Below are 14,318 nucleotides of genomic sequence, written 5' to 3'. Positions count from 1 at the left end.
CGTATGTTCCAAGGTCATTGTGATGAGGGTTCCAGGGGCCTTGTGACACATGCTGCCCGGCTCTGTTCAGCTGTGGGAGGTCAAGGAGAGGCCCAGTTCCTCCTGGGAATGAAATTCATCCCCCAAAAGGAAGACCACTTTCCCCTGCTAATTAAGCATCATTTAGGGCTCCAAGTGAGCCCTGGTCAGAAGCTGCTTTGAAGACATCCTGCAGGGGCCATGACCACCCTCTCTCCTGAAAACAGCCTCTCTGCCAGGTGGTCAGCCTCCTTCATCCTGGTGCGTGTTCGTCATCAGCTCCAAGTCCCTCCCTCCCCAACTTCTGGTTTGCGTTAGGGCCACTTTCCTCAGTGGGGTGGGAAGGACTAGAACCCTGAGCTGGCCTATAAGGTTGAGCAGGGGAAGTTGTACCTTGATCTCACATCAGGACTGAAAAAACACAGGTCCCCTTGCCCCCTTCACCCTTCTTTCTAAGCCAGTTACCTTTCCCTATATGTGACATTCTAACTTTAATGACTTTTAGGTTTGCAAGTTCAATCTCGATAAATTGTCCTTGGTGTTTTTGCCAACAATTTTGGTATGCTGCCACCAGGTGGCAGTAATGCCTTTGTTAGTAGGTGGTTTCAAGCCCACTTAATAAGATACATCTATTCATTTAAAAGTCAGCCTCAGTCATAAAAGTTTTCCACATGGTATATTTTTCAAAATCATAATAACTAATTACAATGACCTTAACCAATCTCAAGTTTCATTAATCATATTGATTAAGGAATGATGTTATAGCTTTATTGCAAATTATCACCAAGTCTTGATTTGGATTTTCTTTATATCTTTATTCATTTCTCTGAACTTATAGAGTGATAATACTAAAATAACAAACTGTCACATAGCCTTTAGTATGTACCACGACTGTTCTAATGCTTTATTTATAGTCATTTATTCTCACCATGACCCTCTATGAGGTGGATGATGCTATTATCTTCATTTTATGAGAAAGTTGGGGCACAGAGACAAAGCAACTTGCCTAAAGTCACACAGCTGGTAAGTGGCAGAGCTGGTATTTAGACCCAGACTGCGGAGTCCATCTTCCAAATCAGTGATTCTCAAAGTGTGGTGCCCAAAACTGCCTCATCAGCATCAACTGAGAACTTGTAATGCAGACTCTTGATCCCTAGGTGTTCTGAACCAGAAACTCTCAGGGTGGGGTCCGGTGATCTGTGTTTTAACAAGTGCTCCAGGTGAGTCTGATATGCAGCTAACTTTGAGAACCGCTGTTTTAAACCATTCATTTAATCACTATGCTATACTGATGATACGCCCCCATACCTGGGTTGATAATAATCACCCAGGTAACTTCCAAGTTGCACATATGCCTCCTCCACCCCAATTTTAATACTCCTTCCCTCCTTGGGCCAGCCTGATCTCCCCTGGGTGAGCCACTCTTACTTTTGGAAGTAAGTATATCTTGTCCTTCAAGGGAACTGGAGTAGAAGAGGTTGAGATCAATAAGCAGCCAGTGACCCTTCCCAGGCCTATTGGGGGCTCAGTTGCTATGAGTATTCAGAGCAACATGGCAACAGAGATCCTCCTGGAAAACTTGCCTTATCCTGCAGTAGCTTTCCTATTTTACTAAAAATATTAGAGGGGGCGCCTGGGTGGCTCAGTCGGTTAAGCGTCTGCCTTTGGCTCAGTTCATGATCCCAGGGTCCTACGATCGAGCCCAGAGTCAGGCTCCCTGCTCTGTGGGGAGTGTGCTTCTCCCTCTCCCTCTGTGTGCTCTCTCTTTCTCAAATAAATAAATAAATCTTTAAAAAATAAAAAAATTTAAAGTATTAGAGAAAAGTCTTAACCCAATGATGCAGAATAGAAGAGGGTGGGAGGATATATGCCTGCAGCCAAGCCCTCTGGTAGCAGGAAGATGTTAGACAAACTGAACCACTTAGGCCTCCTACTTCTGGCTCCCCTACTCTAGAGGAAACATGGCCATGGTGTCTCTAGGTTTGCTAGTGGAGAGCTTTGACCTGTTTAAGCACACCATAAAGGTGGGAGAGTTTCACAACTGCTCTACCTAGCAGTACTCTTCCTAAGAGACTAGGAAAAAAGCTACTGCAGAGCTGAAGGGTACCCAGCACCTCGTGGACTACATATCACCCAAGCCTGAATCACCAGGTCATTGTACCCAGATGGTGGTGCAGCGTGTTAATAGGTTAGTGGAGCAAGAAATGGGGGATTATGGGAGAATGAAGGTGGATTTGAGAAGCATTGAGCTGACAATCTCTCTTACTTCAAAGAACCCCAGATACAGATTCTATGATTTCTGGCATAGACAGGCAGTGTGAATGTACTGGAGAAGAGAGGGCGAGGACTTCTGTGTGGAAATATTCCCAGGTCAACAGGCTTCTTGTGCTTGTCCTTGGCTTGTCAGCAAATGTCTTAGATGTTCTTGTGGTTGGCCTATAGTTTGCTTAGGTTTGACCATAGAAGTGGCGGAAATAGAGAAATTGAGTTTCCTGAAAGGGGAAGTCAGTGACTTTTTGTAAGTGAATTCAGCCATGGCAAAGTTAAGCAGATGGCCAATTGTTGCAAAGGTTAAATGGTAAATATAAAGTGCTTGGGACAGCGCCTGGCACATCATCAATGCTTTGTAAATGTTTACAACCAATCAGAGAATTTAATGCATTTGTTTTCATAAATGATTTATTTGGGTTTCTATCATTTTTTATGCTTTATGCTTTTATTAATTCCTTGTTGTTTCGTGTATTATTTGCTTTTATCTTTAAAAGTGAATTAGAAGGAAACTGCCCTGTTCCTATAAATCTCTAATTTTTAAAGTTAAAAAAATTTTTTTTCTTCTGACTCCATCCTTCAATCTAATAAAAAAATGTCTGTAGTTAAAAATCTTCCCACAAAAAACACTCCAGGCCTCAATGGCTTCACTGGTGAGCTATACTAAATATTGAAAAAAGAAGTGATACTGCTTCAATACAAACTATTCTAAAAAAAATTTTTTTTTCAAGATTTTATTTATTTATTTGAGAGAGAGAGAGAATGAGAGACAGCACGAGAGGGGAGAGGGTCAGAGGGAGAAGCAGACCCCCTGCTGAGCAGGGATCCCGATGTGGGACTCGATCCCAGAACTCCAGGATCATGACCTGAGCTGAAGGCAGTCGCTTAACCAACTGAGCCACCCAGGCGCCCACTATTCTAAAAAATTTTAAAGTGGGAATACATCCATGCTCATTCTATGAAGCCAACATTATCCTGATACCAAAATCAAAGACATTACAAGAAAAGAAAATCATAGACCAATATTTCATGTGAACATTGATGCAAAGATCCTAAATAAAATTTAGCATATAGTCTCCAATAATATATGTATATAATATAATATATATATATAATTAAAATATCACCAGTGGGGTTTATCCAAGAAATGCAAGGCTGATTTAACATTCAAAATCTTGCAATATAATTTACCATATTAACAAACTAAGAAATGAAAAACTGTATGACCATTTCAACAGATTAAGAGTATCATTTGAAAAAATCCAGTAGCCATTCCTGATAAAAACTCTCAACAGACTAGGAATGGAAGAGAGCTTCCTCAACCTCATAAAGGGCAGCTACAAAAAGCCTGCAGTTAATATCATACTGAGTCATGAAAGTCTGAATGCTTTTCCTCTAAGATTGGGAACATAGCAAAGATAGCTGCTCTCACCACGTTTATTCACCACTGCACTGGATGTTCTAGGCAGTTCATAAATAAATAAATAAATTTTTACAATAACATCCCCCCCAACCCAAAATATTTGGGGATAGATCTGACAAAATATATGAATAGCCTACATACCTACAAAACAATGCTGAGAGAAATTAAAGAAGACCTAAATAGATGGAGAAATATGGATTATGTTAGTCTTTGTGTACCATATATCTCTGTTCCAACTACTTAACTCTGCTATTTTAAAGATTTTTATTTATTTATTTATTTGAGAGAGAGAGTGAGTGAGAGAGCACAAGTGGGGGGAGGGACAGAGAAGAGGGAAAAGCAGGCTCCCCGCTGAACAGGGAGCCCAAGGCGGGGCTTGATCCCGGGACTCCAGGATCATGACCTGAGCTGAGGGCAGACGCTTAATGGAATGAGCCCCCAGGGGCCCCTTTACTCTGTTATTTTAGCATGAAAGCAGCCATAAACAATACATGAATGAATGGGCATGGCTGTGTGCCAATAAAACTTTATTTAAAACAAAAAACAGGTTGCAGGCCAGATTTGGTCCATGGGTTGTAGTTTGCTGATTGTTCGCCTCTATAATAAATCCCCATGGAATCCACAAAAGCTACTAGGACTAATAAATGAAGTTAACAAAGTGGCAGGACACAAGATCAATGTATAAAAACCCATTGTATTTCTATATACTAGCAACGAACAATTGGAAGTTGGAAGTTTTAAAATAACACCTTTTACAATAACATCTCTCCCAACCCAAAATATTTAGGGATAAATCTGATAAAATATAGAATAGCCTACATACCTACAAAACAATGCTGAGAGAAATTAAAGAAGACCTAAATAGATGGAGAAATATACCATGTTCATGGGTCAGAAAGCTCAATAGTATTATCAATTCTCCCCAAATTGAGCTATAAATTCAGCACAGTCCCCATCAAAATCACAGCTGTCTTTACTGTAGAAATTGATAAATTGACTAAGATTTCTATGGAAATGCATTGCCAAAGTTCATGATTAAGGACCCCAGGACACAGTCCAACGTTGCCTATTTTCTCCTACTTCCTGCCACAGTGCATGCTGAGTGTTGTAGTCTGAATATAGGTTGGGAGAACAGGATGGCAGTCTGAGGGTAGGAAGCTGGGCTCTGCTCAGACGACAGTGTCTATGCAACTGGGGCATGGCATCAGGACAGACCCCGCTTCCCAAGTTTAGGTCAACAATGAGGGTGGAGATTTTGCATTGGTTTTTTTTTTTTTTTTTTTTTTTTTGGTATCTTCATGGACCCTGTGACACACGGCCCCTGTGTCCTATTTCGGTTCAGAAGATAGAGCGTGTATGATTTACTAAGGGGCTCAATCCATCCCTATCAAATGTGGAGTTAGTGGAAATTATCCCAAATCTGGGCCCGTGGGTTCTTATTTTTTTATTTCCAGTGCTAAAGCAATTTCTAATAGCTTGCCTCTCGTAATCAGTGGACCAGCAGCATCAGCAATCTCCTGGGAGCTTGTTAGAAATGCGTCATCTTGGGCCCCACCCCAGACCCTCTGAGTCAGAATCTTCGTACAATGCAGATTCTGCAGGTGACTCGTACGCAAAGTCAATTTGAGTCACACATGTGCATATTCAGGTGTATATCAATGGGGAGTTGGGAGTGTGTATATCAGACATGTCTAGTCACCTGCCAAGCTCTGTCCATCAGCACATCCTCATGCTTGCAATATCGCATTTCAAGGTATGCTTCTCTCCAATAAAGGTTTCCTTTAGGAAGCTTCCCCGCTTCTGACAGGAGCTCTTACCTCCTGGTTATTGTCTTATGAACATTTTTAATTACTTTGCATGCAGTGCACTCACCTGCCCCCATCAAACACACACACACACACACACACACACACACACACACACACACCTCTCTTATATAAACCAGAAACCATTTCTTATGATGAACTGTTTTACTCTTCCAGGAAAGGCAAAACGTAGCTCATCGGAGTGTTTAGTGCTTATTTTATATTTTTCCACTATCAAAGCAGTAGACATTGTTACAGAAAAGTTTGAAAACACAAGAAAAAGGAAAAGACTATGCAGGACCCATGCTTTTCGTGGGATTTTTGGTGGGGTTTTTTTTCTTCTTTTTTTTTCTTACAGAATTTTTATAGTGGTTAATTCCCTAATACATTAGAGTCTATAAGGTGTAGTTTTCATAATATGTACCAGGTATACGGGGAGTACAGCACATAGAGAAGATAGAGGCTAGATACTGAACGTATAATTTTGTATTCTGCTTTTTTCCGTTAACATTTTCATTTTTCCAGGTTATTATTCATTCCCTGTAAGCATCATTTTTTATGCCTCACAATATTCCATTGAGCATATAAATTATAGTTTATTTAACTATTCCCTTATTGCATAATGTTTAGAGCACGTGCGGTTTTCATTTTGGTAAGTAATGCGCAATGAAAATTATTGTGCATTCAGCATTTTTCTATAACTTTGCAGTAATTTCTTCAGGATAGATTTCCAGAAGTGAGTCAGAAGCGGGGAACTTGATTCATATTGCAAACTCCAGAGTATAGCGTGGAAAAAAAAATCACACTTAAAAGAAAAGCCAAAGATTCCTAACAGAGGGCTGAAGTGATTGTCCTTGCCAGGTGAAGAGAAAACCACCCATTGACAAGACGGAATGGGATGGCTTCTTTGATGAGAATGGTCTGTTGGCCAAGTCACGAGACTTCATTTGTGTGAACATCCTGGAGCGGGTACGGTCCTCAAGGCCTTGCCCTGGCACTGGAGGGCATGGGTGGGCAAGGAGCAGGCATGGCGTTTGGAGACACCCTCTTGGCAGGCATCTGGAGGTCCCATGACCTCTCACCTCTCGTCCCCACCCCAGGGTCTGCACCCCTACGTGAGGACAGAAGCCTGGAAGTTCCTCACGGGCTACTACTCATGGCAGAGCTCCCAGGATGAGCGACTGACGGTGGACAGCACGAGGAGGTAGAACATTCCAGATCCTGTCAGGGGAGAGTGGGTGGCAGTGCAGGTGGGAGGGAGTGCCCATCCCAGCCTGACAAGTGCAGTCTTCTTCCCCCAAATGGATTTCTTATTCTAAGAGACAAACTCCCCATGTGCTCCTGACCCAGGGCTCGAACCCAGGAGGTGCCAGCCCCTTCCCGCCCAGCTCCATTTAGCAGCGCACAGACTGCCCGGCCTGGGCTGGATCCCAGCAGGTCCTCAGCCCCGCCGCCATCTCATCCCTTCCTTCCCTAGGGCCTATGCAGCCTATCTGAGGTGAAGATTCATGCACAAAGGGCCAGTGAAGAATCATTCAGGGCAGTAGGGGAACTGAGGGCCAGCCTGGAAAGCTCAAGAGCCCTGACGGGAGCGCGGGTTAGCTCCCCGAGGCTGCTGTAACAGGCCCCACAAACGAGGGTTTTGCAACAGCAGAAATCTGTTCTCTCGGTTCCGGAGGCCAGAAGCCCAACAGCAAGGTGCCGGCAGCACCACACTCCCTGGAGGCTCTAGGGAAGGGTCCTCCCCTGCCTCTGAGGTTCTGCTGGCTCCGGGGACTCCTCCCATCTCTGCCTCTGTGGTCACATGGCCTGTTCCTCTTCCCTCTGTCTCTCTGTGTGTCTCTGTGTGTCCTTAGAAGGACACTTGTCATTGGGTTTAAGGTCCACCTAGATAATCTAGATTGATCTCATCTCAAGATCCTTAACTTAATTACACCCGCAAAGGCCCTTTTTCAAATAAGTTCACATTCACAGGATTCAGCAGTTAAGGCGCAGACATATCTTTTGAAGGGTCGCCATTCAGCCCCCTATAGCACCCAAGCACGTTCTAATGATGGACACTAGACACCGTCTCATCCAATCCTTCCAATTCTAAGGCCAAGGTGCCAGGATTATCCCCATTCTACAGAAGAGGAAACTGAGGCTTAGAGAGGGATCGTGATGTCCCCAAGGCCTCACCCTCTTTGCAAACACCCAGTTATTAATTTGTGGAGCCAGGATTCAGGAGCAGCCGTGGGACCCCCAGGGCCACCTCCATGCTGCCCTCCAGGGGCACATTAGCACAGAACGTGGTTAGGGCTGGCGCCTGATGGAGATGAGGGGAAACATCACACCCAGGTAGGGGGAACAGCCTAGTGGAGAGAGCTGCTCAGACTTCCCTTGACTGGCTGGGAGAAGGCTGCCTCTTCCAGCCTCAGTTCTCTTTGCACAGGAAGAACTATGAGGCCTTATGCGAAATGTATATAAAGATTCAGCCCCTTCTGGAAAACCTGCACCGGAACTTTATGGAGACTCGGAATACCATCAGTGAGCTAGTCGGGTGGGCAGGGCTCGGGAGGGGGTAGTGCCTGAGGGCATGCCTGCCTGCTCCTCAGTCATATCCAGGGGCAGATGATTCCCCGGTTCCTGGGAACTGCCTTGAATTCTGGAATTCTGCTGGCTAAATCCTCGTTAGTCCATCCACCATCTCTCCTGGGGGCTCCTATATGCCTAGCGTCATATTCCCCTGAGTGCATGCTGTTCCTGCTGCTTTGTCTTCATCTCCCCTTTGGCCTTGAACTAGGCTGGATTTCAATTGGATGGGACCGGTGGAGTGGGGATGGGGGGGCGGCATTCTTGGCAGAAGGTATGGCCTAGTCAAAGATTTGGAGGTGGGGACAAAGCCGGGCAGCTCAGGGTGTGGTGCTGGGCAGAGTCTCATGGGTGGATGCCGTTTTTACAACTCCCTCCAGGGTGTCCTGGGTCCTGCCCTTTGGGGAATAAACCCATTCATGGCCCCTCTGCTGAGGTGATCTGGTGCCACCTACCTGTCTCTTGTCCCCAACCTAGCATATGACATTCAGAAACTCTACGACAAAGACCCCCTAGGCAACGTCATTATCGACAAGAAGAGACTGGAGAAAATCTTGCTCCTGAGTTATGTCTGCAATACCCAGGCAGGTGGGCCACAGGGCTGAGCCTCTCCTCAGCCCCCTCTTCTCAATTCCTTCCTGGAATCCCTTCCCCACCCAAGCCCAGGCTCACCCGTCCTCACTGTCCCCCCACCCCCACCCCAGAGTACCAGCAGGGCTTCCACGAGATGGTGATGCTTTTCCAGCTGATGGCGGAACATGACCATGAGACCTTCTGGCTTTTCCAGTTCTTCCTGCAGAAAACGGTGAGGGCTGGGCCTGAGCTCAGGGACCACCTCCCTGCCACTCACCAGACACACCCTGGAGGTTAGGCAGGCAATGGGAGCCCCAGCTCTTTCCTCCAGCCCTGAAACAGCCCCTCTGGGTCCCAGAGGAGCCTGGGCAGGCAGCACTCACCCTAGTGAGTTTATGGGGCGTGGGTTGTATGTGTTGCAGGCACTGGAGTTGAGGAGGGGGCTGGAAGGGTGCTCTGGGTCCAGCTCTCACCAAACCTCGAAAGAGTGTAACTGGCCAGTCCCAGGGATGGCTCCCTCTCCTGGCATTCCCCTCCCAAAACATGGCTCTGCTCCCACAGATCCTCTCCATGGCTCCCCATCGCCTTCGGAATAAATCCAACAACCTTGGCCAGGCATTCAAGGACTATCTTTGGCCTTCTCTCTCACTGCTCCCTTCACATGACCCGCACTTCAGGCCCACGAGGGGACGCGGGACTCCCCAGACACACCCCACAGTGATCAGGTTGAGGGCTTTTAAAGTTGCTTCTCTCCGGAACACCCTCCCTGGAAAGCCTTTCCTCATGGTCTGTGAGAGGCTGTCCAGAATTGTCTCCGCCCCTGCAACAATGTGCTCACTGCTCTTCCCCTGTCCCGCCTGGTTCTGACCCACGGTGTGTGTGTGAAGGCATAACTGGGCTCACTGCATTGAGAGCCACACCCGAGACATCTCTGGATCCCCACCCCCCCAGACCACACACATAGGTGCATACACATATACAAACGAACACACCTACACACACAGATCACAGAGACACAGACATGAGGTGAGTGTGCACACACACATACAGACACCCAGGCTCATACAGACATGAGCCCAGCCTGGAGCCAGCCACACACAGGGCCTCCAGAACTGAATTGTTGGTGAAGCAGGCCGGCCCTCAAGCAGAGAAAGATTAGGTTGGCCTCCCACCCACCCATCTCTCTCAGGAGCACAGCTGTGTTATCAAGATCGGAGTAGGCAAGAACCTGGACATGCTCAACACCCTGATCAACTTTTTGGACCCCGTGTTTGCTGAGCACCTAAGTGAGTGGACCACCCCCAACCTCCTGCAGACATACAGCTCCCCCCACAGGGCAGGAATGAGAGGGACCCAGGACCCAGCCCCAGGTAGCAATGCCCTATCATGGCGGCAAGAGAGCAGGATCCTTTGGTCTTCTCTCCGGGCCCTGGGAGGAGGGTTCATCTAGATGTGCGGTTGGAATCTGGACAGTTGAAAATTCACTCCAAACATTCTCCGAAGATAGTTGGCAATGTGAGAGCCAGGCATTTTGGGTTTCCCCCATGTGTTCACGTGCCCTGCTGTTCGGCCTGTCTGGGCGCTTCTGCTCTATCACATGTGCCGCCCCTGGTTTCCCTGACCCGGGCCTCCGGGCTGACACCCCGTGTCTCTCTCTCCACAGGAGGGAAGGGGGCGGGGGCCGTGCAGTCCCTCTTCCCCTGGTTCTGCCTCTGCTTCCAGCGTGCTTTCAAGTCCTTTGACGACGTCTGGAGGCTCTGGGAGGTGAGTCCTCCTTGGACGGAAGGGCTAGGCCCCCACCCCTCCAGAGGGCAGGGGGGAAGCCCGTTTCCTTGCTTCCTGACTTGGGATGGAGTTGAGCAGGTTAGGGTTTATGGGGCCTTGCTGGAGGAGGTGAGCGCATTAGCACGTCCTTCTGTTCATTCAGTCCCATCCAGGACCTTCTGCAGGGCAGCGAGGGCAGGAGGAGGGGCCCCTCAGCCTGTGCGGGTAAAGCCTGATCTGCTTTCCTGCCCCCCCCCGCCCATGCAGGCCCCCCTCTGCTCTGCATCCCCAGCTGCCCCTTCCTCTGCCTTCCCCTCCATTTGAGTGCTGGTTCCCTGCGGAGCCCTCCCTCGTGGAGAAGGAGGGGCTCTCCAAGGGCAGGTCAAAGGTGCAGTTCTTTGATCATGGGCTATCAGCCCATGAACCTCCCCAGGAACAGACCCACTACCCATTTCTGCTCTGCCCAGCCCAACACTCAGCCTGGCATTCAGCGACCCACAAGTCAACTCCCACCCACCTTAACCCTCCCTCATGGCCTGCTGGTTTCCATGCCCAAGTCCATGGCCATCCCCCAGACCTCTGGGGACACCCCTGGATTATTGACTTATCAACCGTTGCTTTGCCAAAGCTCCACTCAAATGCTTTGGATAGTCACCGGGTCATTCTCCCTCCTTCTCCTTCTCCCTCCCCTTCCTCCCTCCCTCTCCCTTTCTCTTTCCCTCCTTCCCTCTCTCCTCCTCTCCTCCTCTAGCTAATGAATTCCCTGAAGCTTTTTCTCTGAGTCCCCCAGTAGCCAGCACGATACCTGGGACCCCCCAAGGTAGCACTTGCCTGAGTGAATGAGGGAGTCAGCAGTGAGGCCCAGGAACAGCTGACCCCGGGTGGGCCTGTGGTCAGCGGGCACCTCACCATCCGAAGGGCTGGGAGGCCCCGGCTGAGACTCGGGGACTGCCTGCAGGTTCTGCTGACAGGGAAACCCTGCAGAAACTTCCAGGTGCTGGTGGCCTACAGCATGCTGCAGATGGTGCGCGAGCAGGTGCTGCAAGAGAGCATGACCAGCGATGGCATCCTCCTGGTGAGAGCGCCCTCGGGCCAGGCCAGCCCCCCCGAAACCCCTGCGCCATCCCAGCCCTCGGGCCCTGGCAGGAACTGTGATGCCCTGAGCACGGTGCTCGTGCTTATATAGACCAACGCACGGAAACCCATGACAGGCCAGAGGCAGAGGGACCATAACCACCATGGCAGCACCCCGATTTAACGTAGGAAGAAACTGAGGCCTTGAATGCTTCTTAACCTCTAGGTTTACTGCCTCACAGTTAACCCCCTGGGCCCTAGGATCCCCTGTGGCAAAAGACCGAGAGTTTTCTGACATTTCTAAAAAGCAACTGGAGTCTGGGTTAAAAAAAGTCTAGGGCGGCAGCCCAATTATAAAACAAGTTCTCTTTAGAAGCTCCTGAGACCCTCAGTGGAACCCTGGTACCCCTCAGAGCCCAGTATGAAAACGAGATTTACCATCTCCCCGCAAATACCACATTCCAGTGGTGAAATCGCCGGCACTGTGCCAGGCTGGCTGGGGCGAGATCAGGTGGCCTCGGCGACTGCCATGAGCAGTGGCCTTGTCCCCGGGAAGCAGCAGGAAGCTGCCTGTGCCCAGGGAGACCTGCTTCCTCCCGGCTTCCGTTCCCGGCACAGGCCTGCAACAACCTCATTGACCTTGACGCGGACGTGCTGATCTCTGCTGCCTGCTTGGTGTATGCTGAGCTCATCCAGAAAGATGTAAGTGGCCCTCATTATTTGCCTTCTTCCTCTTCCTCATCCAAGAAGCCCTCTCTGATTTTCTGAGCCCAGCCCCGGCATATGGCAGGCATGTTCGGCTTCAGAGACACGGTTTGTGCCTTGTTCTCTGCCACCAGCCCATGGGTGTTGCTCTGCGTGGTCACCTCCTGTTTGCATATGCAAATCCCACCTCCCCAGGGAGACGGCGCTGCCCAGCGACTCGGCCTTCACCCCTCGTGCCCTGCGTCCATCCCAGCGGGTCGGGCACAGGGCTGGGCGCCCTGGGGGTCAGTAGAATGTCACTGGCTGGACAGACTGAAGAATGAGAGCAACAGACCAACATCTGTCCACCTCAACCTGCCGGAACCCTCCTCTTCCCCAGGTTCCTCAGTCATTAAAGGACTTCTTTCTCTGAGGACTCTCGCAATGGACAGATGCCCTCAACGGACAGGACGGAGGTGGTGCTTCAGCCGTGAAGTCCGACAGGGCGTTAGGGTGAGGGTGTAGGTAATACAACTACGCTGGAAACAGCCTCTGGAGTCACAGTTTGTGGTGGGCAGTGTGTCTCCTGCGGACGCGTGAGGGCCGAGCGGAATGTCCAATACAGACAGAGGCCTAGTGGGCGAGCAGGGAGAGGTGAGGGAGAGAGGGGGCAGGCACACCGGGGAGACCCCGCCCGTCGGCCACTCCTCCACAGCTGAGGGTTTGCCAAGGCTACGGTGGCTCCACACTTGAATGCACCTGGGTCAGGATAGAAACAGCTTCGAGGGCCTCCTTGCCTCCCGCGGAGGACAAACTGAACGCGTCCCATAGACCTGCTCCATCCCTGGACCAGGTCTTGAAAAGAGGTCCTGACCACAGGGCTTTGCACACACTCCACCATTTTCCCCCTCACACCCGACACTGTGATCCCACGTTCAGTGGTTTGTTCACGGATTCCCTGGCAGTCTGTGGAAGGACACGGCCCAGGTCTCTGGCTCGCAGGCCATTCCCCTCCTGGTTTCAAAGCCTCACAAGCACACGTCCACATCTCAGCCTGGAATGCCTCCTCTAACTAAAGACTAAACTCTTTTCTTTGCCCTTACTCAGTCTCTCTAGAGAACGCAGTTCAGTCACTCCCTGGGGCAGAGACTTGTGCAGCCCACCCTTCCCAGACGGTGCCACAGCCCGGAAACCCCTGCCCAGCCTGCTCTGCTCCAAGGGTGCCCTCAGGGCAGACAGGAGGATGGGCCAGAAGGGGCTGAACCCACAGAGGGGCTGGGGCTGGCCAGGTGTCCCCGTATCTGCTCTGTAAGTGTGTATTCCTGCATGTCTGTGCATGCATGCGTGCAAACACACACACACACACACACACACACCTCTGCCCAGTGGCTACACCTTTTCAGAGGGGCTGACGGATGGGTAGGAAGGATCCCCTGGTTTTGCCGTGACCCTGGCCCCCAGGAAGAGGTATAACCCTCTTCTCACTCTTCCTGGGCTGCCCCTTTCTGCTCCCATCCTGTCACTCTCATGATCGTCGCTCAAAAAGCACTACATCCCCAATTAGTGTCTGGTCTCCTTCCCTCAAGAGACAGTCCCCATCCATGGCTAGCTCTGAGTCTCTTGGCCGCTGTGTGTGTGCTGGAGGAGGGTGTAGCTGAAGAGTGAAGCCCTGATGCCCCCACCAGCGTCTCTCCTGCATGGCTAAAGAGCCAGCACTTTCCAGGCAGGAAGGCACGTGGGTAAGTTCATGTATTGCGCTTCTTGGGTTTATGTTCCCAAGACAGTTTATTTAAATAAGGCTTCCTTCGTGGAATACAGTTCTCTAAGAACAAAACCATGTTTTCATTTTACCAAAGAACCAGAGTCAAAGACAACTTGGTGCACCAACTGTGGCCTTGGGAAGAGTCCAGAGAAACATCAGATATGCTTTTCCTAAGGCATCCTTTGGCCTGGTAGCATCAGTTGGCCTATGATTGTTGGTTGAGACACATACACCATGCCAGACATCTATTCCAAAACTAAAAAATTCAAGAACTCACTTTCTAGACCAGCGGTTTCCAAACCTGTTTGTAAAATCATGTTTTAAAACCACGGTTATACAATCTTTCTCAGGAGCCCAGTGTTTGAAGTTTGGGTGG

At 49.5% G+C, this 14,318-nt stretch overlaps 1 protein-coding gene across 2 annotated transcripts; it reads left to right on the top strand.

Annotated features, from left to right (window-relative positions):
- Positions 1-219: 219 nt before the first annotated feature.
- Positions 220-12,613, top strand: TBC1D21 (TBC1 domain family member 21). 2 transcript variants are annotated; one of them, XM_078078708.1, is made up of 11 exons: positions 220-279; positions 6,376-6,483; positions 6,615-6,718; positions 7,946-8,040; positions 8,563-8,673; positions 8,790-8,890; positions 9,848-9,944; positions 10,322-10,422; positions 11,381-11,497; positions 12,115-12,198; positions 12,581-12,613. In XM_078078708.1, exons 1-11 carry the CDS (start codon positions 220-222, stop codon positions 12,611-12,613), a joined length of 1,011 nt encoding a protein of 336 aa, XP_077934834.1. The 2 variants fall into 2 exon arrangements, with proteins under 2 accessions (XP_077934834.1, XP_077934835.1); XM_078078709.1 differs by lacking the exon at positions 6,376-6,483.
- Positions 12,614-14,318: the final 1,705 nt, after the last annotated feature.

The sequence above is a fragment of the Halichoerus grypus genome, chromosome 8, assembly GCF_964656455.1.
Source record: "Halichoerus grypus chromosome 8, mHalGry1.hap1.1, whole genome shotgun sequence".
Classification (NCBI taxonomy): Eukaryota; Metazoa; Chordata; class Mammalia; order Carnivora; family Phocidae; genus Halichoerus; species Halichoerus grypus.
Note: the sequence above shows the minus strand (reverse complement) of the source record. Positions and strands in the feature narration are given on the sequence as shown.

Bases quoted from the DNA above. Each gene is read 5' to 3' on its own strand.
- TBC1D21 (XM_078078708.1), top strand. From the start codon at position 220: ATGACCACCCTCTCTCCTGAAAACAGCCTCTCTGCCAGGTGGTCAGCC. The intron at 8,674-8,789 runs GTGGGCCACAGG...CCCCCACCCCAG, and splicing joins TGTCTGCAATACCCAGGCAG to AGTACCAGCAGGGCTTCCAC. The intron at 11,498-12,114 runs GTGAGAGCGCCC...TTCCCGGCACAG, and splicing joins CCAGCGATGGCATCCTCCTG to GCCTGCAACAACCTCATTGA.